The sequence below is a fragment of the Canis lupus genome, chromosome 14 (genome assembly GCF_011100685.1).
Source record: "Canis lupus familiaris isolate Mischka breed German Shepherd chromosome 14, alternate assembly UU_Cfam_GSD_1.0, whole genome shotgun sequence".
Lineage (NCBI taxonomy): Eukaryota > Metazoa > Chordata > Mammalia > Carnivora > Canidae > Canis > Canis lupus.
The window spans coordinates 8124031-8144427 of NC_049235.1; the positions used below are offsets into that span (position 1 = coordinate 8124031).

Sequence of the window (20397 nt, forward strand, 5' to 3'; positions counted from 1 at the left end):
TTCTGCAGGATGGCCAGGTGCCATCATGCCTCCCAGGTTCTGGGAGTTGCCCATGACTTTGAAGAACTGCTCTGCTTCCCCTGACTGGCCGTTTCTAGGGTTGAGGCCAGGCATGCAGATGACTATGCTGAGGGTCAATCAAGTGCCCAAGTCTTCTCCTGCTGGGGCTGTCAAGACCCCAGGCTCTGGACTCCACCATGACCAATAAGAGCTGCAGACAGCAGGTACTATTTTATTGGGCCTTGAAAGCTTTAAATACAGAAGTGGGGAGGGCTGGCAGGGGGCAGATGTAGACACGCTGGCATTTGAGAATGGACGTATCAGAAGAATCACATAATCAATCAACAGGTGGACAGAGAGCTGGGGAGAAAGGCAATCTGGGATAGAAGTGGGGTGCCAGCTGGCCTTGGGTGTCAGGATCATGCCCTATGTTAGGACAAAGTCTTTCATGTTCCTGATTTGAGGACAACTTTAAAAACAAAACTGCCAAATAAAAACACAAAATCAGCTGGGACAGACTGTGGACAGCAGTGCCTGTCATCTCAGAAGACAATGGCCTGCCCTCTGAAAGCCTTGGGCTCCCCCATCCCACCTCCAGCCCAGATGGTGCCCCACAAGACATTTCCATACACTGAAGCAAAGCTGGACCCAATCTACACCCCTGATCTGGGGTCTGGAGCTGAAAACACCCTCCCTGCAGAGGAGGAGGTACTGGTGTGAGCGGGGCTGGGGGCCAGACCCGCTTCCTTCCTTAGCGGCTGTAGCCAAACTCATCAGCATCGTCGGCCCGGAAGTCTCCATAGCGCCACAGGTTCAGCTGTGAAAAGGCAGAAAATGACTGTGAGGTGGGACCCGTTGGAACCCTAGAATTAAGCCCCCTTTCTCAGCTTCCCATGGAGCCCTTGAGGCAAAAACTCACCCTGGCGCTCTTGGCTGACTCTTGGGCATTCAGATACTCTGTGATCTGGAGGGACAAGGGAAGAAAGGGAGGTCACAAAGAGGGTATTTGCCACTGAACAGCCAGAATGACCCTAGGGGCTGCCTGGGTCTGGTCTGCGTTATTCCCCCACTCAGCGGGTCGCCAGCTCCCTCAGAACAGAATCCAAAGAGCATGGTCACATGGGCCTTCTTGCTGTTCCCTGATTCTTTGGACTGGCTCTTCCATCTGCCCGAAACACTCTTCCCCTCATGTCCACCTGGCTACTAATCTTGCTTCTTTGAGAACTGATAAAGCATCACCATCTCAGTGATGCCTCAAATGATCCCATTTTGAATTCTAATCATCCCTCCCCCACACTGATTCCTTTTATTTCTATTTTCTCTTTTTCCGTTGCATTTATCTTTTTTTTTTTTTTTTTATCTCCTATCAGTTAATTTCACTGACTCAGTATATACGTTTTTTGTCAACTCATGTTTGAATGTAGGCTCCATAGTGGCAGAAATGTCTCTTACTCACGGAGGTTCGTAGGCCCTCAATAAAACCTTGTTGAAAGAAAATCAGTGAATGAATGAACACTTGTAGGGTGTTTATTCTCAGATACTGGGCAAAGGAATGTTCTAGACACCAGAGACGTTATGGGTAGCTTCCTAGGGGAGACAGTGAGAGCTCAAACATTTACAGGGAAATTTAGGTCAACTCCAAGGGCAATCTCAAGACACTGGGGGTCTCTAGTGAGAAGACTAGGGGTGTCATGCTTCTCCTGTCCAGAGGAGACACAGTAGCAATTCACACTGTGGTCTTGTTCCAAATGAATCACCATCCTGCACAACCAGTGCCATAGACCCAGAGGCCGCAAGAAAGAGAGGCCTGGGAAAAGGCACACTGGAGAGAGAAGGCTGCTTTCAGCACTGCCGCTCTCATCCCTCCTCTCAGAGAGACTGTGGGGAGGAGCTGGGTTCCGCAGGAGGGCACAGGCTTCCCCCCAGCCCGTCCTGAGGGGGAGATGCCCATCCCAACTCCCAATGCTTAGTAAGAAAGGCAGTGCAGGTGGGTCCCAGGTGTCAGCCACAGGCCCTTCATGGTCCAGCCTGTGAAGCAGCGAGGCCCCAGGTGCCTTCCCCATCTCCGCACCGGAAGACTCAGGCCCAGCTCCATACTCTGGGCGGGTGGGGGGGGGGGGAGGGGGTGGCTTTTCAGAGAGGCAGGAGGGTGGCAGGGGCAGTCCCTTAGGCCCATCCCAGTTGAATCTGGCTCCAAGTGGCACTGCAAGTGAGCAGCTGGCTCCAGACTTGGGAGTTTATGTTAGAGAGAAGGAATGATAAAGGGAGGTGGAGGCCCTCTCCAGGCCACCCCTGGCAAGGCTTTTCCAGCCTGCCACCTGGGGGCACATGCTAAGGGACCCTCCCGCTCTAGCTTATAGCTGCATTCTCAGCCAAGCCTGCAGCCAATTAATTTGAGATGTAATTAGCTTTTTTTTTTTTTAAACCCCAACAAACCCAAATCCATTATCTTTCTCTAGCAGGAACAGCAGGATGGAGAGTTCCCTGCTTTGTCACTGGCTCTTGATGCGGCCCCAGCCCCCCTGTGATGGCAGGTGGGGAGCACTGGCAGCCTGGTTCCACATCACGTACCACTTTCTGGAATTGTTTCTCCTTGCGCACCTCCACCATGACCAGGCCCTCCTTTACCAAGCCGAGCCCCACGTCCCCCTTGGAATCAGCAAACTGTAGGGTGACATGGGGGCAGCCAGCGCTCAGGTGTTCCACATTGAGCAGGCACTGAGTGTTCTGGATATCCCGTACCACACTGTCCACAGCGTCTGTTCGAGCATCCTCCTGGAGCAGACACACATGCAGCTTAGTGGGAGGCAGAAGGGTGAGCTTTAAAGACAGCCACGTGGGCCCCAGGTCCTGTTCACGGACCTCCAAGTAAGTGTCCAGCAGGTGCAAGCATCTCATTCCCCACTTCCTAACAAGGAAGGAAAGAGCCTCCAGACAGGAAGCATCCCCTCTCCCTGGCCTGTCCTTTCCCTCCCCACCTAGCCTATCTGCATATATCCCAATCTTGTCACCACCCCTATACCCTGCCCACCTGCCTTCTGTCTCTGAGAAAAAGTGGCTTTTGTCCATCCAAAACTGACCCTCCACTTGCTGTCTTGGCCCCCCATCATCTCCCACCCCCACCAGACTGTGCTCTAGTGCCCTGACCCCTCATAGTCCTGCTTTTGTGCATGCACTGACCTCTCAGGCTCTCTCCATCATGCCCCTGACCTATGCTGTCACCACTTTCTACCGCTGTTTCTCTTCTGCCCTTCAGCAAATTTCATGAAAAGGCATAAAATGTTCTATGGCACCAATTCCTACCCTACCATTTGCTCCTTAGCACCCTCCATCTGGCAGCAGCTCCAAGCAGGCTGTTCAGACCCTGCTCTGAGCACCAGGGACCTCTGTTAGGGCTGAAGCCAAGGGTACTCGCCAAGCCTTATGCCTGACCTCCCCAGGGAGCTGGACACTGCAGATCGGCTCCTCACTTCTGGAAACTGGGTGGCTCTGCCACCCTGAGCCCACATTTTCCTCTCTGGATGCACATTGTCTCAGGTTCTTCGTTGGATTTGGGAAGGCCAGCATTTGCCAAGACTCTCTCTTCCACAACCTGTCTTCCACATACTGTCCTATATGTGCCCATGGTTTTGGCTCCCAACTCTGTGGTTCTAGGTCTCCTCGCTTTCCAAACTGAACACTATCAAGCTGCCTGGAGTTCCCACAGCCCCTAATTTGCTCCTTTTTGTCCTAGTATCTCGGCCAACAACATCATAGCCACATGTAAGAAACCCAGTCATCTTCTGTTCCGCATTTCCTGCTTCCCCTCCCCAAACAGTGCCCCTGTGGCACATTGGTGTGATCAGGCTGTCACTGTGTCTAGCCTGGACTTCCACTACTATCCCATCCAGTCTCTGACAATGGCCCCTGGAGGAACTTGCAGAACCAGATTTGACCGTGTCACACCTATGCCGAAAATCCTGCCCCTACCCATCAGGCCCTGATTTATCTTTCCATTTTCATCTCTTGCCACTGCCCACAAGGTCCCAGACTCCCAACCGTGTGGATTAGTCTTTGCCCAAAGTGCTCTGGCCCACTGGGCCCATCCATCTACAGAATCAGCTCAGATGCTCTAATGCCACCTCCTCTGTGGCACCTTCCCTCAACTTCCTTGGTCACTCCCATCTCTTAAGTCCTGTCACTAAAAGGCTAATGGTCACTGTTTCTATCTCCTAGTAGCCTGTGAGGGCCGCCATCAGTGGCTGAATGTCACGGGACAGCCTTCTTAGGAAGGAAGGAAGGAAGACTTACGTCTTGGGGCACCTGGATGAAGGCGAAAGCATACTCTGTGGCCTGAGCAGGCAGCACACGAGTGCTGAAGGCAGGTGGGAGGGTCCCCAGGCGGGTGGACGGCAGGATCTCTCTCTGCAGAGGACATGTCAGGCAAGAGCATTACATACTTGATGCCCACCCACCCCTGCCCTTACTCTCTCACAAGATGACTCCTGTGACTGGGTCTCTGGAATTGTAACTCAGGCCCCGGCCACGACTTGCTCCCACTTAGCCGCATGTGCAAGCAGGCAGCCATGGCTTACACCTTCTCACCCTGGGCCTGGTGTTGGCACACCTGGTGTCTACTAAAATAATCAACTTGATCACTGATCTCTAGCCACGATTTCCACCTTTTCCCAATGCTTTCCCTCTGTGATTCCTTGAATACTTTTCCACAGGCCAGGGGGTGCTCTGCTGGAAAAACACACTGAGGGTCCCGACAGTCCTGCAACATGGCAGGACCTCTTTTGTGTATCCCCTGGTGCTAAGTTGGGAGCATGGACCAACTCTGGGCTTCTGCTAATTGACCCTCAAGCCTAGCCTTTGAGGAAAGTGGACAAACATCAGGAGTAGCATGGTTCTGAACTCCAAATTTCTCTCCTTGCTGCTTGCTGCCGTGCCCACAGGGAATCTTCCAGAATTGTTAACAGACTCCCAGGCCCAGCCCTAAGGGCTTTTCTCAAGGGTGCTCGTCACTCTGCTCCCTTACGACTGTCCTTTCCCAGCAAGCCTAGGTTTGGGCACGTGCTGGGGATCAGCACACAAGCACCTAGTCAAGCATGAGGACCAGGAGCTGTGGGGCAGTGAGAACTTCCATGGGCTCTCTCTTCAAAGAAGTTGGGCAGAAGATGAGCCAACCTTGGGTGTGGCTGGGCACTCATCCTTAGTGCCCAGAAAGGAGACTCCTCAGAGCTCAGAGACCTCTGATGAGATACATCAGCTGTGCCTGGTCTCTCAGGGTTCAGTGGCCTGTAACACGAACCGCAGAGATGTTTACATGCTCACCGTGGAGTCAGGAAGGGATTCAGAGCTTGCAGGAACCTCTGAGAGCTCAGAGGGACTTGACGCAGGGGACTATTGTGCTGAATGACCCTGGCAGCCCCCCGGGGGCCCCCTCTTTGCCTACTCTTCCACTTTCCTGGTCCCCCACACTCACATTGCCATAGTCAATGTAGAAGACGTGCACTTTGGCAGGAGACTCGACTTTTTCCACTCGGGCGCGGTACCTGCAACGGCAGTACAGGCAGAGCTCAAGGGCCAGCCCTAGAGAGTCTGGCCTCCCTGGAGCCTTAGTGACAGCAGGGAAGTGGCACAACACTTCCCTGCTCTGGGCTCAGAGTGAACACCCCTGGGTGTCGCAGAGGGCAGTTCTCAGACTCCATGAAGGCCCAGGTGCGGGGCATGGTGGCCACCATCTAATGGAATCAGAGCCTCACTGGGAGCAGGGGGAGGGAGAAGGGAGCATGTGGAGCAGATTAATGTGTCCTTGGGGCATAAAGCAACAAGACTAATGACTAGATTGATGTCTGCTGTTTAAAGCCAGCACACTGAACAGCAGCTGTAATTAGCCGGCAGATCTGTCTGGGAGGCCGCGGCAGGGAACACATCCAAGTCACTTCGTCACCCAGGGAAGGCCATGGGCCCTACTCTTGGTAGATCAGACATAAGTGACCTTCTTGCAGCCTGTGAGTGCTCCTGCTCATGTTCCAGACAGCTGGGCTGGAGGGTCGGGCGGCTGGTCTGGACTCACTAAGAGTCAGCCTCCACCCTCCCTACCCCGTGTGACATCATTTTTTCCCGTGTGGGGTGAGGGCTGTGTCGGAGAGTCTCAGCCAGCCATGGCTCCCTCAATAGTTTCCCAGGAACAAGAAGAGACACTACTTCTATACATGAGGCTCACTGGGCTGCAGGAAAATCATAGGCCCCAGAAGGGTGGTGGGCAATGAGGAGGGTCATACTGGAGAGCTGGCCAAAGTCAATCACCACCTGCTGGAAACCAGGTTGCTAAGGCAAATGCCTGAAGTCTACCTGGTAGCTATGCAGGCCTGTGCCCTGAGGACAGACCTGCTATTGCTCCTGCTTAAGACTCTGCTCAGTTCCAAGTGGCTTACCATTCTCCATCTACAAACTTGGCAATGCAGAATTCTCCCCGGCGGGGGGCATAGGAACCTTCGACAGGAGGGTGGCTGGCGATGTCATTTCGCATGTTCTCCATCAGCTTCTCCAGCTGGGTGCCTGCAGGGGAAGAAGGAGTGAGACCTGGGTTGGGGAGCAGGCAGGGCATGGTGTTCTGCATTTGCCTGTGGCACTGGCCTGCCCCATTCCACAGGGAAGTCCTCTTTGGTCTCTGCTCAAGAGGTTTACACGGTCTTCAAAAGTGGGACAGGGACTTGCTGACACGTTGGGCTTCAGAGGCACACAACCACACAACATCAGCTCTCCAATCCACCAGCCAGGGCTTTGGAAGTCACTTGGGATGTTCTTGGGCTCCATTCAAGTAGGTGGACGAAACATGGGGATGTGGAGCCAGGCCAGCTGGCCTCATCCAGGGTGGGAGTGGGACAGCTTACACCCATTCAATGAGGGCTGCAGCCATTCTTTGCCAGTGTCTCCCCGGGACAAACATGAAGGATGGGCCCCACACAACCTTGGGCAAGGAAAGAGCCTCAGATTCTGAACCACAGAAGATGGGGAGCAGAACCCAGAGTATATTCAAACTTGGCTACTCTGGCTTTGCTTACCATGTCAGGTACATGCAAAAGCAAGCTTTGGTACTGCTGGCGTTCCAACCTCCCACTCCAACTTGTGCTCCCTTTGGTGGGTGGGGGAGAGTCTTCTTCCCTGCCTATCTTTCCCCAATCTTGAGTCCCTGTTGCTCATCAACTGGTAATCACATTTGGCAACACCCAGGGTCCTCTCAGGTTCCCTCCTCAAGCCCTAATGCTGTGTCCTCCGGCCCCACTCAGCTAAGCATCAGTCCCCAGTAACTTTACTTTCCCATCCCCCTTGGCCCTGCCTCTAGCTCTGCATCAGCCCTGTTGTGCCCCCTTTGCTCTCTGAGTTAAGGGTAGCTGGGTTCATGTAGTGTGGGTATGGGATTCTTCTTTCCACCTCCAGAGCCCATGGCCACACTGTAACAGGTGCCTAACACATGCTGGCTGTTGGTACACTTGTCAACAGTTGGCCTTATATGTTCCTTGTCTGGTTTATGTTTCTGCCACTATGCTGTGAGCTCCTTCAGGGCACAGACCATTGCTCACTTGGTTCTGTTTGCTCTTGCAAGGCTTAATAAATCCCTGACACATGCAGAATGCTTAAGAATTCAACTGTATTGAAGATGCACTCTGCATTCACAAAGACATGTCCACTCTTGGACCTCTGCATGGGCCACTGTCCCAGCATTCATAAGCCCCAGTTTCAGAACAGGGACTTTTAGGAAACAGCTGTCCTCCCCCCCCAACCCAGCAGTAAACTTTCTACAAGACAAATTCTTTCCATACTTGGTCTATTTTTATTTTTTTGCTCTAAGGCAACAGAAGCAGACTTTGCCTCCTGCAAACAAGTCCTTACACAGAGCCTGGCTGGTCATTTACAGCTAATGGCAAAGCTTTCATCATTTCATTAGATCCTTCCTGAAGGCAGGCTTTAATTAAGAGAAGAGACACAAGGCAAGAGGATGTCCCCTAGGAGAGGATGAAAGGTTTCAGAAGAGGGAGGCTGTAGTTGCTGAAGTTTATTTTCAAGGATTTTATGGAACCAAGGTCAGGTCTTCTCTTCAGGAGTCCACTACAGCCCTCCAGATAGCGTGCCAACAAGCGCCTCACCCCCTTCCCCAGTGTTTCAAGAATACATGGTTTCCCCCTTGGTTCCTTTTCTCCTACCTTGGCCACTACTCGCTGCAGTGTTCTGGCTCCCTAGAGCTGACCGAGATAGCCAGGTGGGGCACAGAGCATGCCCAGGAAACCTCTGAGATTATTGGCTGAAGCCTTGAACCTGTAAGCTCTGTCCCCTGGAGAGGCCAGGAAGAGCCTGCTAGGGAGCTGTTGAACCTTGGCCAGCTCTTCAAGCTCCCTTTTTCCTGAGCTTCCTGAGGCCCATTCTTCCTGGCTCCTGTGCTCAGAAACAGCTCTTCTTCCTGCCTGGACCACCAGTCAAAGACTCCTTTCTTTGTCACACCACCCAGACCTGGCAATGCCCAGCAGGACTGCAGCTGACCTCAAGGGAACCTCATCCTGAAGGCTCATTAGCTCATCTCTACCCCTCTCTGGCTCTTTTCCCTCCCAGGCAGAACCAGCCCAGGGCTCAAGAAAGTTGGTTTTCCTTGGTGAACTGACATGGCCACAGAACAGCTGCCTGAGAAATGTCATTAGAGGGAAGTGGCTGATGATCCGGAGGGGCCAGGCAAGGGGAAGGGGGCACCGGGGGGCTGGGCAGGCCATACCCTGCCACCCACGGGGCTGCCTCGAGTGCCACTGACTTCCTCAGGCTCCTCTCCCTTGCAAGGATCTGGCTTCTTGGACCCCGAGGTGGCTATAAGAGCTTTTCCCTCTACTCTCAACTAAAATGGTTCCCTGCAGAGGGATTCAAGGAGAGGAAGGAGGGGAGGGTAGAGAGCAAAGGGAGTGGAGGTGGGAATTTGAGCCGGAGGGGTCACAGGGCCATGGCTGCAAGAGTGGCTTCTACTGCTCTGTCCTCCAGAAGCCTGAGGTATCTGCTGAGGTGTCCCCTGGTCACAGGGCACAGCATTTGAAGGCAGGAGGAGGATGGAGACAGAGGGTCCTTCAGAAAGACTGCCGGGGCCGGGGGGGGGGGGGGGGGGGGGGGGGATGGGATGACTTCCCCTTGAGCGCAGCCTGTTTCCATGGCAACTGGCTACCACTCAGGGCTATGGTAACCTCTAGAGAAGGAGAAACCCCAGAGAAAAAAGCCCAGGCTCCTCTCCTCCTGCTGCCTTCCCAAGGAAGCTGAGGGGGAGGAGGGTTAAGTGATGCTGGTTTGTGCTTCCTGACCACATTGTGTCAATCTTTTCCTTGCTTCCTGATAGACTCTGAGAGCTACAAATCCCCATGCCTAGCCCAGCCAGGGGTGTCTGAGAAGAGCAAAACAATTCCCCAAGAATTTGAGTATCACCCAGACCAGATGGGTTACCTCACCAGCCCTCAGAGACCCTGCTTAGCCTCACCCACTCCAGGGCTCACTTGCGGTACATGAAATAACCTGAGGGCACAGAGCAGCATGTGGGGCCCAGGGGATGGCCAGTTGCCAAAGGCTATTTGGGAGAGGCCCCTGGAATGCACAGGCTGTGCCCTTCCCCAACCCTGCAGAGCCGAGGGGGTTCTGGAGGCGGGCCGGGCTGGCGTACTCACCGGTCTCCACATCCTGCACATAGAAGTGCAGGTCATCAGTGATCTCAGTCACGAACACTGGCTTGTAGCTGGCAGAGCGCTCTTTCTCCTCTAGCACGGGCACCACCTCCTCCACGGGCTGCTCCTCATAATGGGCCCAGACCTGCATGTGCAGTCAGCAAAGGGGGTTAGGGGGTTAGGAAGTAAAGCCAGAAAGGACACAGGAAAGGGGCTGTGGGCAAGTGGGGCCACCCCTGGGATGAGACTGTAGAGTCACCACAGGGCACTCACATCACACTGAGCTGAGCCCCTAGAATTCTCCTACCTCTGACTGGGTAAGGAGAGCACTCTGAAGTTCTTCTGATCAATCATTTCTCAAATGCTGGCAGGTATCAGAAGCAAGTGGGGAGCTTATTAAAAATGCTGGTACCTGGGTCCCAACACAGTCTACCAAGTTAGGATGTGTTATAACTGCACTCAGAGAAAGTAAAACAAACCAAAGCAGGCACCCAGGCAATCCTCACACATACCAGAGCATGAGAACCTTGGTGTTGCAGTGGTTCTGGATCCCCACCACCCTCCTCCACAGCACTCCGGAGGGGTCACTCTGAACTCCCAAGGCCCTCACACTGTCCAGGGCCGTGGTGCTCCTGACGCTCTCCAAGTGACAGCCCTACGCCGTGGAGGGGAGGGTCTGTCACTGTTTGAGAATGCCTCCTCTCGGCACCTTCTCTGTCTTCACTGCAAGCAGGTTGTTCTGACTGCAGCTCAGAAGCTGGGCCACTCCCCTCCACCCAGGCCCTTCCCCTCCTCCCCTGGCCCTGCACTGTCAAGGCCACAGCTGCTCAGAAGCTGATTCCGTGTGACAGCGCGTCAAGTCCGATCCTGCGGCCAGGAGATTATCCCAGTAGTGAAGCCTGTCAGAGTAGGAGTGGGCGGGGGTGTCCAGCTGAGTAGTGAGAAGGGGGTGAGGGGCTGGACCACACACAGGGTCCCCACAGATACACAAGAACAGGGGGTGACAAAAGTATTAGTCAAAACATACACACTTCCTAGGTGCCAGGCGCTATTCAAAACATGCTCCAAGCAGAAATTCATTGAATCCTCATGACAACCCTTCGGATAGGTATTAATGTTGCCCTGTCTTACAGACAAGAACTGGAAGCACCCAGGCTTGCTAGAAGCAGCAGAACCATGATCTGAACCCAGGCATCTGGGTGTCAGAGATCTCTGAGGGGGCATTATCGACAGTGACCAGGCATCTAGAAATGGAGGGCAGCACTGAGCAGTAGGAAAAGTTGTAGGTGGGAGATGGGGTGTCTTGTCCTTGAATTTGCTGTTGGACTTTGGTCAAGCCATGTGCCTCCTGCATCTTCTTTTTTTCCCTTGCAAGAGGAGCAAGTCTGACCACATGATCACTCAGGTGATCCTGAGATCCCCAGACGGCTGGTGGAAGCAGCCCAAGGGCAGGAATGTCAGAATTACTGAACTTCCCTGGGTCACACCTGCAGAAGCCCTGCTCCCGCCTTCAGCGTGGTGTGAGTATGCTTCCACTAGAAGGGGAGGCCAGGGCCCTGCAAACTGGGGGACTGAGCATGGGGGAGGCTGCTAGGGAGTGGCTGAGGGGGATGGGAGAGATGTCACCTGGGTGCAAACCTCTGACAGTCACACACAGCAGTGACATCACCTTCTGACTTTTGGGGAGGGGCTTTAACCCAACCCTCCCTGACCCCTCTCACCTACTCCCAATATTGGTCCCACACAGCTACTTCCCTCCTCACTAGCATCCAGACATCTCTGTTTTGCACATGCCCAGGCCTGGGTGCCGTAGGAGAGGAGACAGACAGACAGTAAGGCTTTAGTTTAGTAACATCAGAGCCTCCAGGCCGAAAGGGGTCTCTAGCTTTCAGACTTCCCTGTGAAAGGGCCTCTTCAATCAGAGGCCATGGCACGGATAGCTGAAGCATCCTGGGGGATAGCCACAATGATTTCTGGTTCCAAGGCCGACATCCTATTGAGGGACTTTCTCCCCAGACCCGAGAGTGGAAGGTCCCCAGGGAAGTGACTATTCAGTCACCGCACCCCCACCCCCCAGCCACGCTGGGATGCATCCGTGCAGCTCGAGGGCCAATGGGACTCTCACAAGCCTGCCAGCACTGCCTTAAATGAGCTGAAGCCAAGTGCTGCCCCCTCCTCCCCACCCTCCTCTGCTCCCTTCTCCAGCCAGCACCTATCTTCCAACCTGTCTGCAACCCATCCCCAACCAGGTTAGTGGGTCCTTTTTGGCCTACCTCGTTGTTCTTACTACCTATCTCCCCACAGCACATTAGAAAGTCAGGGCCCCATCCCAGCCCCACACTGCATCCCTCCGCTGTAGGGAAGGAGGCTCCTCAGCAGCGTTGATGAATTGGGAACAGACTGACAGGGTGAGAGCAGAAACTGCTAATGACTCCTCAAGCTAAAGCGCCCAGGGCGACAGCATCAGGTTTCCTCCTGGGGGAGGGGGGAAGGAGCTCCTCTTCTGGCAGGCTCAGGTGGGCAGTAAGCTTGAGGTCAAGGAGGATGCAAACAAAAGCTCCAGGGAGCTTGCAGGCCTCCAGCTCCCACCAGGGAGGGTAGCAGTAGGGCCAGTCCCGTGACAAGTTCCACAGCTCACTGGGGAATGGGAGGGGCACAGCAGGGTGTACCCTGCTGCTTCCCAAGGTGAGAAGTATAAGGTGGCCTAAGGGTAGGACATTGAAAGCTGCTCCTATCTCTAAGGGAGGGCTGGCTTGGCCCCTCAGTAGAGCCCTGCAGGTTTCCCTCGGAGGATGGAGGGGACCATCTATTCCCTGGGACCTAGCCAATGGCATTTGGCAAACTGGTAAATGCAGCCTGGCTAAGTGGCTTCTAGGTGGGAACCAGCTAGCCAGCTGAGGCCCTGACCCACTCTCAAAACAAGGGCACATTTTGCCCATATTGGCTTATGTTGCCCTTCTGCAGAACTGGGGCAGAGAGAGGACAGACATACTGGCAGACAACTGCCACTTCCCCACAGCCATGCTGAGCCCTCTCTCAGATCAGATCCCTGACAAAGAGCTTGTTTTGGGGAATTCGCAGGGAGATGCTCCTCATCCTGGATCCACGGGGTGATGACAAGGAAAACCCAAAGACCCTTTCCAGAGAGAACAGTAATTGTGCCTGAACACACTGAACACAGACTCCGTGCCTTACGACTCTCCCCCAGGTTCTGGGCAGATGGAAGAGCTGGGGAAGGACCTGCATGGCCAAGATGCCAAGCAGAGGATGGGACTCTGGAGCTGGAAATGCCCTTGGCCTTTGGTGGAGGCCAGCCTGAGCTGGGCGTCAGCAGCAAGGCCCAGGGATGCTCGGAGATCCACCCAAGGCAGGGATCTGCTCTGCTCTGGGCCCACTCCCATGTGGCATTAGTGTGGAAAGGTCTTTCCCAGCTCCTCTAATTTATAGTAGGGTCTGTTATTAGGCTGGGGGCCAGGATGGCACTGTGTCCTGGGGCGGGGTTCCTCTGTAAGCCCTCCATGACCCTGGCTACAGACCCAGGCGGGGGAATGGCTAGGGAAGCAACTCCTTCCTTCCTCCCTTATCTGTTCCACTGCCACTCTGTCATGCCAATTCCTGTTCTGCTCAGGTCCCCTCTACATTGTGGGGCCAGGTTAGGAGCACAGGCTGTCTCTCCTCCTATCCTCACCCATCCCTGGCCCTCCCTCTTTCCCACACTTCCTCCCCAGGGAGCCCCCAGATCCTTGCCTGGCAGAAGATGGGTGATGTGGACTGAGGCTCCACTGGCTAGAGGCTTTCCTATTTAATATCACTGCTCAGGAGGCTCCAAGGGTGGGGCTGGCAAAGGACCAGGGTGGTGGAGGCCTTCAAGCTCGCAGTGGGGAAGACAAGTTCAATAAAAGGCAATCAATGGCCAATCCAGCCCTGTCCAGGGCCCTGCTGGGGCAGAAGGGAGGCTGGGGAGGGTGGTCCTGGTGCCTGCCATCTATGGCTCTGTCTTTGGTCCTCAGACCAACCCAGTATTCCTGCAGGAGGAGGGGATAACTCAGCATTAGCCTCCTATAGAGGAAAGCATCTCCTGACCAGCATCTTCATGAGGAGCGGGGTCTGCAGGGTACAGGAAAGAACTGGGCCCAGTAGGGAGGCAGCTAAATTCTCATAGCTGGGAAACCAGCATTGCCAGGTTCCCGCAGATAGACCCACCATGATCTCATAACCCCACACGTGCCTGTCTCTGGACAGTGAAGGCAGCCCTCCTGGGGTCACAAGCAAGGCAAGGTTGGAAATCCTGGAGACACTTCAGACATGCCGTTTGCTGTCCTCCAGCTGGCTACCAAATTCTCTGAGTCCAGCCAACTCTGAGGGGTGGTGCTATGCTCTACACATGCTGCTCCTGGGAACCAACCCCACCAGAAGAGGCAAGCCACACCAGATTCTGCCAGGATCCTCGAAGAGGATGGGATGTGCAGGAGAGGGACCCAGGAGGCAGGCAGGCCCTCACACTGAGAGGAGCACACTGCATTTTAACTGGCCTGGAATAAAAACACGTAGCCTGTGTAAGTAACTACTGAGGATTCCTCCTCACCATCATTGTGCGGCACCAATGAAATGATGTCCTGGGCTCTTTCAGACAAACCCACCATGTAGTAAATAGTGATGCCAGGGTAACACCCAGCAAGGCAGCCATCCCTCCATCTCAGGTCAGATTCCCCCCTCTGTCTTCTCCTGGGTCACTCTGGGGTCTCTAATCTCAGAGAGCAGAGCCTGAGGACAAAGATGCTTTCAGAATCTGAGCCTTAGGAGCCAGTGCTTTCCACACAGACCCCCAGCTAATTCTTCAGTGAAGGCTCAGCCCTTTGCACACATGGCCCCAGTACCACATCTCCTCCTACCCCTGTAGCAGGCAGAAGACATGGGGGTGGCAGCCTTAAGTTCAGCTGTCACCAACAGGAAACCCAAGAAGCAGTTCTTTTGTGCTAGAAGCTAAGACTGCCCGCTCCCTGTTACTCTAGGAAGATGAGGTTTAATGTGAGCAGAATTGGGACAAGAAAGGGTTAGAAGCCTCCTCAGAGGCTTCATGGTGGCCTATTCCTCCAAGGCATGGACAATCCCTTTCAATCTGTCCCAATCTTTTTGGGTCATCTCTCCCTAGAGTTCTTTCACCCCTACTGGGGGTTGGTCATGGATAGGGAATGGGAAGAAAAGGAATAGAGAGATCCAGGCAGGTGTCCCTCAGCTGGGTCCCTGAGGGAAGATAGCCAGGAAGAGGCAGAGTGAGGTGGTGTCTGTTCTGGGTTGGAAGATAATGGGGAGCCCTGAGGCCCTGAAGCCCCCTACTCCTCTTGGCAGGTGTCTGGGCCTTGGCTCTGGGAGGCGAGTTGCAAGCCAGATGGCTGCCCCATGGGGAAGGAAACGTTTATTCCTGGAACAAATTTATGGCTCAGCACGGCTGTCCCATGAAATCCTCCTGAAGCTCAGAGAAGCCCTGACAAATTGGTGGCCGGCTGATTTACTCCCATTATCAGGGCTGGGCTGTAAGTCAGTGGTGACAGGCTGAGTTGGAGGGTGCCAAGCCCAGCTCCCACCACCAAACCACTGGGTTCTTTAATCGTCCATTTGTTTCCAAAAGCTGCTTTCCAACCCACCCCCCTTGTCTTTTCAATGCAGTGTCTGCAGAGACTGATGGGCTCTAAATCTGTTTTCTTAACAGCTTTATGCATCTCCTGGGGCAGCTTCCACAATGGGGCTCCCTGCAGGGCCATGTAAAGGAAATTCAGAAGGGGGCTGCAGGTGTCCAGGTAGCTCTGAGGGCAGGGGGAAGGGCTGGGCTGGAGAAGGGACAGCCCCCTGGGTTCCTGCTCCCCAGGGGCTCCCCCAGTCATTCCTCTCATGGTTTTGAGATCACCTTCCAGACACCTTTCTGCTCCACCAGGTCCACCAGAGTAGGCCTATAGCTGAGGATGCCTAAGCTGGCAGGCTCTCTCTTGCTCATGTGTGGTTCCTAAGGTAGGGTCTCAGACCAACACCGACCAGGGTCCCTCAACTGTGGGATAACAAAACCACTCTGCCTGCTGTGCGGAGGCAGTAATGTTTTGGGGGAGGAGAGGGAAGGAGAGAAGAAGTCTGAGCTCTGGGGTGGCACCAGCCTCCTCCCCAGGAGGCCCACTTGCCCATGATACCTTCTCTTTCTTCTGCTTGGCGGCCTCCTCAGCAGACAGCAGGGATTTGTAGTAGGAGCTGCGCTCGGCAGTGAAGTGGACCTTGGAGAGTGCGTGCTCCACCAGCAAGACGGACAGGTTGGCGCTGTCAATGTGCAGCCAGCCGATGAAGTTGCCGGCCTTGTCCATGCTCTCTACCTCCACCTCTACCTGGGGAACAGAGGAAGGGGGTGTCAGCCTATAGGAGGCAGCCTCTGGGCCACCAGGGGGGACCTCACACCACAGGACAGGGGCTCATCTGGCCCAAAGAGCCAGAGCTTCTTGGAGCTCTGGCACTGCTGACCCCTCTTAGAACCCTTTGCTTCAGTTCCGTAAGTGTGATTCTTGCTTTTCTGCCTCACACCCAGAATCATCCTTTACAGAAACGTCACTGACCAAGCAACTTCAAAACTTCCCTCATCTCAGCTCTTTTGAAGTAAGGGAGTCTGTGGTCATCGCTGTGCGCACGCGTGCGAGTGTAGCTTGGGGAGGAGTGAGATAAAGCAGTAGACACAACTCAGGGAACATCACTCTCTTCTTTAGCACCCACCCGGCCCAGCAATTCTAGAAAGACAGGCAGGCCCCAGGAGCAGGGCAATCCCTGAGGGTGCAGAGCTGAAGGAATTAATGAGGAACAAAGGTAATGAAAGTGGCTGGATGAAAGCCAGGTGAGGAGAGGAGGGTAAGGGGGCAGGTGAGCAGAAGGATGTGAGCAGGAAGTGCACACAGGGCAGCTAGGGGGTGACCCCAGCAGGAAGCTGCCCAACAGGAAGCACCAAGAAGGGTGTAGTCACTACTCCAAGTCCAGTCCTGGGGGCTGTGCACTGTGGCTGAACTTCAGAACCCTCAGGGACCCCTGCGGTGCTCTAGAGCTCCTGAACCTCTTCCATGGAGGGCCTCCTCAAGACCCAGAACCACAGACACAGTACGGACTTTGCTCCTCCAAGAAGGTGGCCTCGATGCCACAGCCTTTGCAGTGGCTGATTGGCTCCCACCTCATGAAGGCAATGGCCCAGGGTAAATTTCTTCTTTGATTCTCTCCCAACCTCCTCCTTTCTCTGCTAAAGGGGCTTGTAAAAGCCTTTGCTGCCAAATATGAAAACTTGTATTAATTTAAACAGCTTCAAGCTCGATTAAGCAATAAAATGAATGTCTAAATACGTGGGAATTCTCTGAAGCCTGGGCTGGAGCCTGGGCTGGAGCCTGCGGCAGCAGCGTAGGCCAAAGGGTTAGAGAGGTGAGTATAGGGGAATGGGGAGCAATGTGGGGGACAGGACAACTCTTAAGGAGATGAAGGGTGGCTTGGGCTTACGGAGAGAAGGCAATGGGGAGAAAAAGAGGGACAGGACCAGGCAGGCAGGACCTGGGCTTCTCCCTATCCTTGAGCACCCTTTTCCTACTTAATTAAGGCTAACAGTTTACCTTTCCAATGGAAATGCAAGTTCAACGATACCTGAGGTTGGGGTGTGGCCCAGAAGCAGATATGAAGAGTTTATAAGAGTTAGGAAAAAACATTCTATATAGATCCATTCTAAGTTGACTCTGTATGTGGGTAGACAGGTCCCCCATTCCTGGACATCTTATCTTTTACCATGTTAGTGGCCCAATACCTTTTCCTAAAACTGATGGTTGCCCTGATGGAGTACAAGGCCTCCTTCTAGTTTCAAGTAGCCTGTAGTGGGCCAGTGTGGTTGTAACAAGAAGCTTGATGGCTACCTACGTCATTTCTCTTGGCACTGGATTGCTAGGACAGAGGCAAGAACCTCAGAGGCAAACTGATGAAGTACCCAGGTAGGTACAATCATGCTCATCTTAGAGGGTGCCCAGATTGAGATCGCAACTCACCAGCAAACCCTGAAACCACACCTCACCCTGGAGGCCACAAACCAGATGCTGGCCTTGCAAGGGCTTGCACTAGCGGGAGACTCCAACAATGAGTAGCCATGCCTGGGGTCAACACTGCCAACTCTCTTGGCAGGTGAACACTGCCTTCACACTACCTAGCCTCTCCCTGCCTGCAATCGATACACTAACTTGGGCTTGACAAGTCCCTGGGCCCAGCCAGCTGCAGAGGAAAGAAATCTCTATCCTTGGGCACTGTCTTCCAGTTGAATCCATCTTGCCTTAGAGAGGGAAATAAAGTTGTAGCCTGGAGGTCTCCACTTCCCCTTTTATTATGGCTGCTGCAAACTCCTAATTTCCCAAAGGCACTCAAGGGAAGGTGGACTGGGCTCAGTGAAGGGATGAGGCTACTCCCGAGTCTCTTGGCTTGTGGCCTTTCTATCCAAGCCCTGTGCTGTGTCTATTCTTCTGGGCACACAGCATTCACTTTGAAGACCAAAGTCTTAACCCTCCTCTAAACCTCACCAAAGTTTCACAGGGAGCAAGCAAGGGTTAATAAGCATGATGCTCCCAGGCTGGTATATGTGTTCATTGTTCATCACATTTCTCTTAGATTAACTGCCAGGAATTTGTGGCTTGACTCTAGCATTTCATGGGCCAACGTCTGTATATGCTCTATTTCTCTGATCAACTTTAAGACTCAGGTTTTTTTTTTTACATTTTCTCTATCTCTTTTAGAAGATTTATTTATTTATGGGGGTGGGAGGGAGAGAGAATCCTCAAGCAGACTCCCCACTGAGCAGGAAGCCTGAGGCAGGGCTCTATCCCAGGACCCTGAGATCATGCATGACCAGAGCCAAAGTCAGAAGCTTAACCAACTGGGCCACCCAGGTGCCCTGGTATTTTCTCTTAATTAAAAAAAATACATATAAATACATACTCATATAGAGATATACAGATACGGTTGATTCTTGTTATTTGTAGTACTTATGTTCTATAAAGTTACCACGAACACTGAATTAGTGAATCCTGAGCCACTGCTCCCAGAGGAAACACAGGATTAGGTTCCTCCAAGACTCTGGTCACAACTTATCAATATGTAACCTGCTTCTGTGCATGTTTTTGTTTAAAGACATCTTATTTAATATTTACTGATGTTTCATTAACATTGAATTCACAGTCAATAGCACTGTAACTCATGCCTGAATAAAGCTTATCTAACACATGTATTTTCTTCTTAAGGCACATCACAGCCTTCTTGTACTTAGGAACACTAGACAGCACTTCAGTACTCTGCTCGGAGGCCATTTTAAACTGCAAAATTGCCAAGAAAAAGCACACACCAAAAAGAAACGGGGGGAGGAAACGTGGCACTAAGGAAAAGTACACTTGTTTATGGTGTGAGAGCTGAAACAAAAAGGCAGAGCACCACCTTTTGCAACCTTAATTGGGAAAGTACCCACCTGGAGTCTCCAATCTTTCATGACTCTGCACATCCACAAATGATCAAAAAGTACCATGAGTACTGATTTTGGGTTATAAATAAAACTTAGTAAGCGAATTTGCAAATATGGAATCGTATATAACGAGGATTGACTATATACTGATGCACAGAGAGCTATTTCTTTCAAGTTTTCCTCAAACTGAAGACAAGAGTTAGGGGAGGCTTGTTCTTGTCAAATACACAAGAAACTTTCTGTTTTTTTTCTGGCTATTGTAATCACGAATGAGACCCACTGTTCATCATGTGTTGTGTATACAACATTGTTGTATACAACATTGTTACTTGTCTCTTCAGCATCTTGTGGAGTGTTTTAGGGAGAGATTTGGACTCTACAACTTCCCTACAACGGCAGGTGACATCAGGGATTTCAAGCCTTGGGTGACTACCATGGGCTACCAGGATGGCTGATTTGTGGGTGGGCATTTGGTGTGTACACGTGTGAGCTGATATGGCCTTGAGGGCACCACAGGATATGTGTACACATGGACACAAGCGGCATCAGCAGGGAACAGATGGAGGCTCTTCTCTTCATTCCCCTCTTCAGTGTTCAAGTTGAAGCTGAGACCTAGGAAAACAGCACAGAGGGGAAGAGAAGGCTTCCTGAGAGAGATGAATGGGGCCATGGCATCCCACTGGGGAAGTGGCTGGGTGAGAATGAAGCAGCAAGCAGCCTAGATGCCCAAAGGTCAGACCTGCTCCTTGGGTGCTGCTGCCTCACTGCGCACCCCTGCTGGTCTGGCCAGCCACCAGCATCTCTTGCCCTCTGCTCTTGAGGCAGACAGAGCAGGTGGTGAGCCAAGCCTTGTGCTGTGTCTATTCTTCTGAGCACACAGAATTCACTCTGAAGACCAAAGTCTTAACCTTCCTGTAAACTTGACCAGAGGCCCTGTGAGCTGAGCTCGTTCAGTTTCAACACCACCTCCCTGTGAGGGCTTCTCTAACCCAACAAGTGAATCACCCTCTGAGCACCTATGGGCTCCCCCACCCTTTGGCACTGAGGCAGCAGTGTGTAGCACAGAGGTTTGGAGCTTAGACTGTGGAGCTAGAATGCCTCAGTTCAAGTCCACCTACTAACTGCATGAGCTTTGACAAGTCACTTATCTTCTGTGTCTTTGCTACAAAATTGGAATTGAAGTATTACCTATCTCAAAGGATTTGTTATGATTTTTTTAATAATATT

The 20397-nt window shown here is 52.9% G+C and overlaps 1 protein-coding gene and 1 long non-coding RNA gene across 2 annotated transcripts in view; both read right to left on the bottom strand.

Annotated features, from left to right (window-relative positions):
- Positions 1-212: 212 nt before the first annotated feature.
- SND1 (staphylococcal nuclease and tudor domain containing 1) overlaps positions 213-20397 on the bottom strand; it is a 427586-nt gene continuing 407401 nt past the window's right edge. Inside the window, exons 17-24 of the mRNA XM_038556610.1 lie at positions 15854-16042; positions 9678-9819; positions 6423-6546; positions 5468-5537; positions 4291-4404; positions 2572-2775; positions 920-964; positions 213-817 (exon numbers count right to left, since the gene is read on the bottom strand). Of these exons, the coding sequence (XP_038412538.1) occupies positions 752-817; positions 920-964; positions 2572-2775; positions 4291-4404; positions 5468-5537; positions 6423-6546; positions 9678-9819; positions 15854-16042 (954 nt within the window). The 3' untranslated portion in view covers positions 213-751. The remainder of the gene's footprint in view (positions 818-919; positions 965-2571; positions 2776-4290; positions 4405-5467; positions 5538-6422; positions 6547-9677; positions 9820-15853; positions 16043-20397) is intronic.
- The window catches only part of LOC119866555, a 79278-nt gene continuing 78534 nt past the window's right edge, over positions 19654-20397 (bottom strand). Inside the window, exon 3 of the long non-coding RNA XR_005369321.1 lies at positions 19654-19782. This is a non-coding gene — a long non-coding RNA (uncharacterized LOC119866555). The remainder of the gene's footprint in view (positions 19783-20397) is intronic.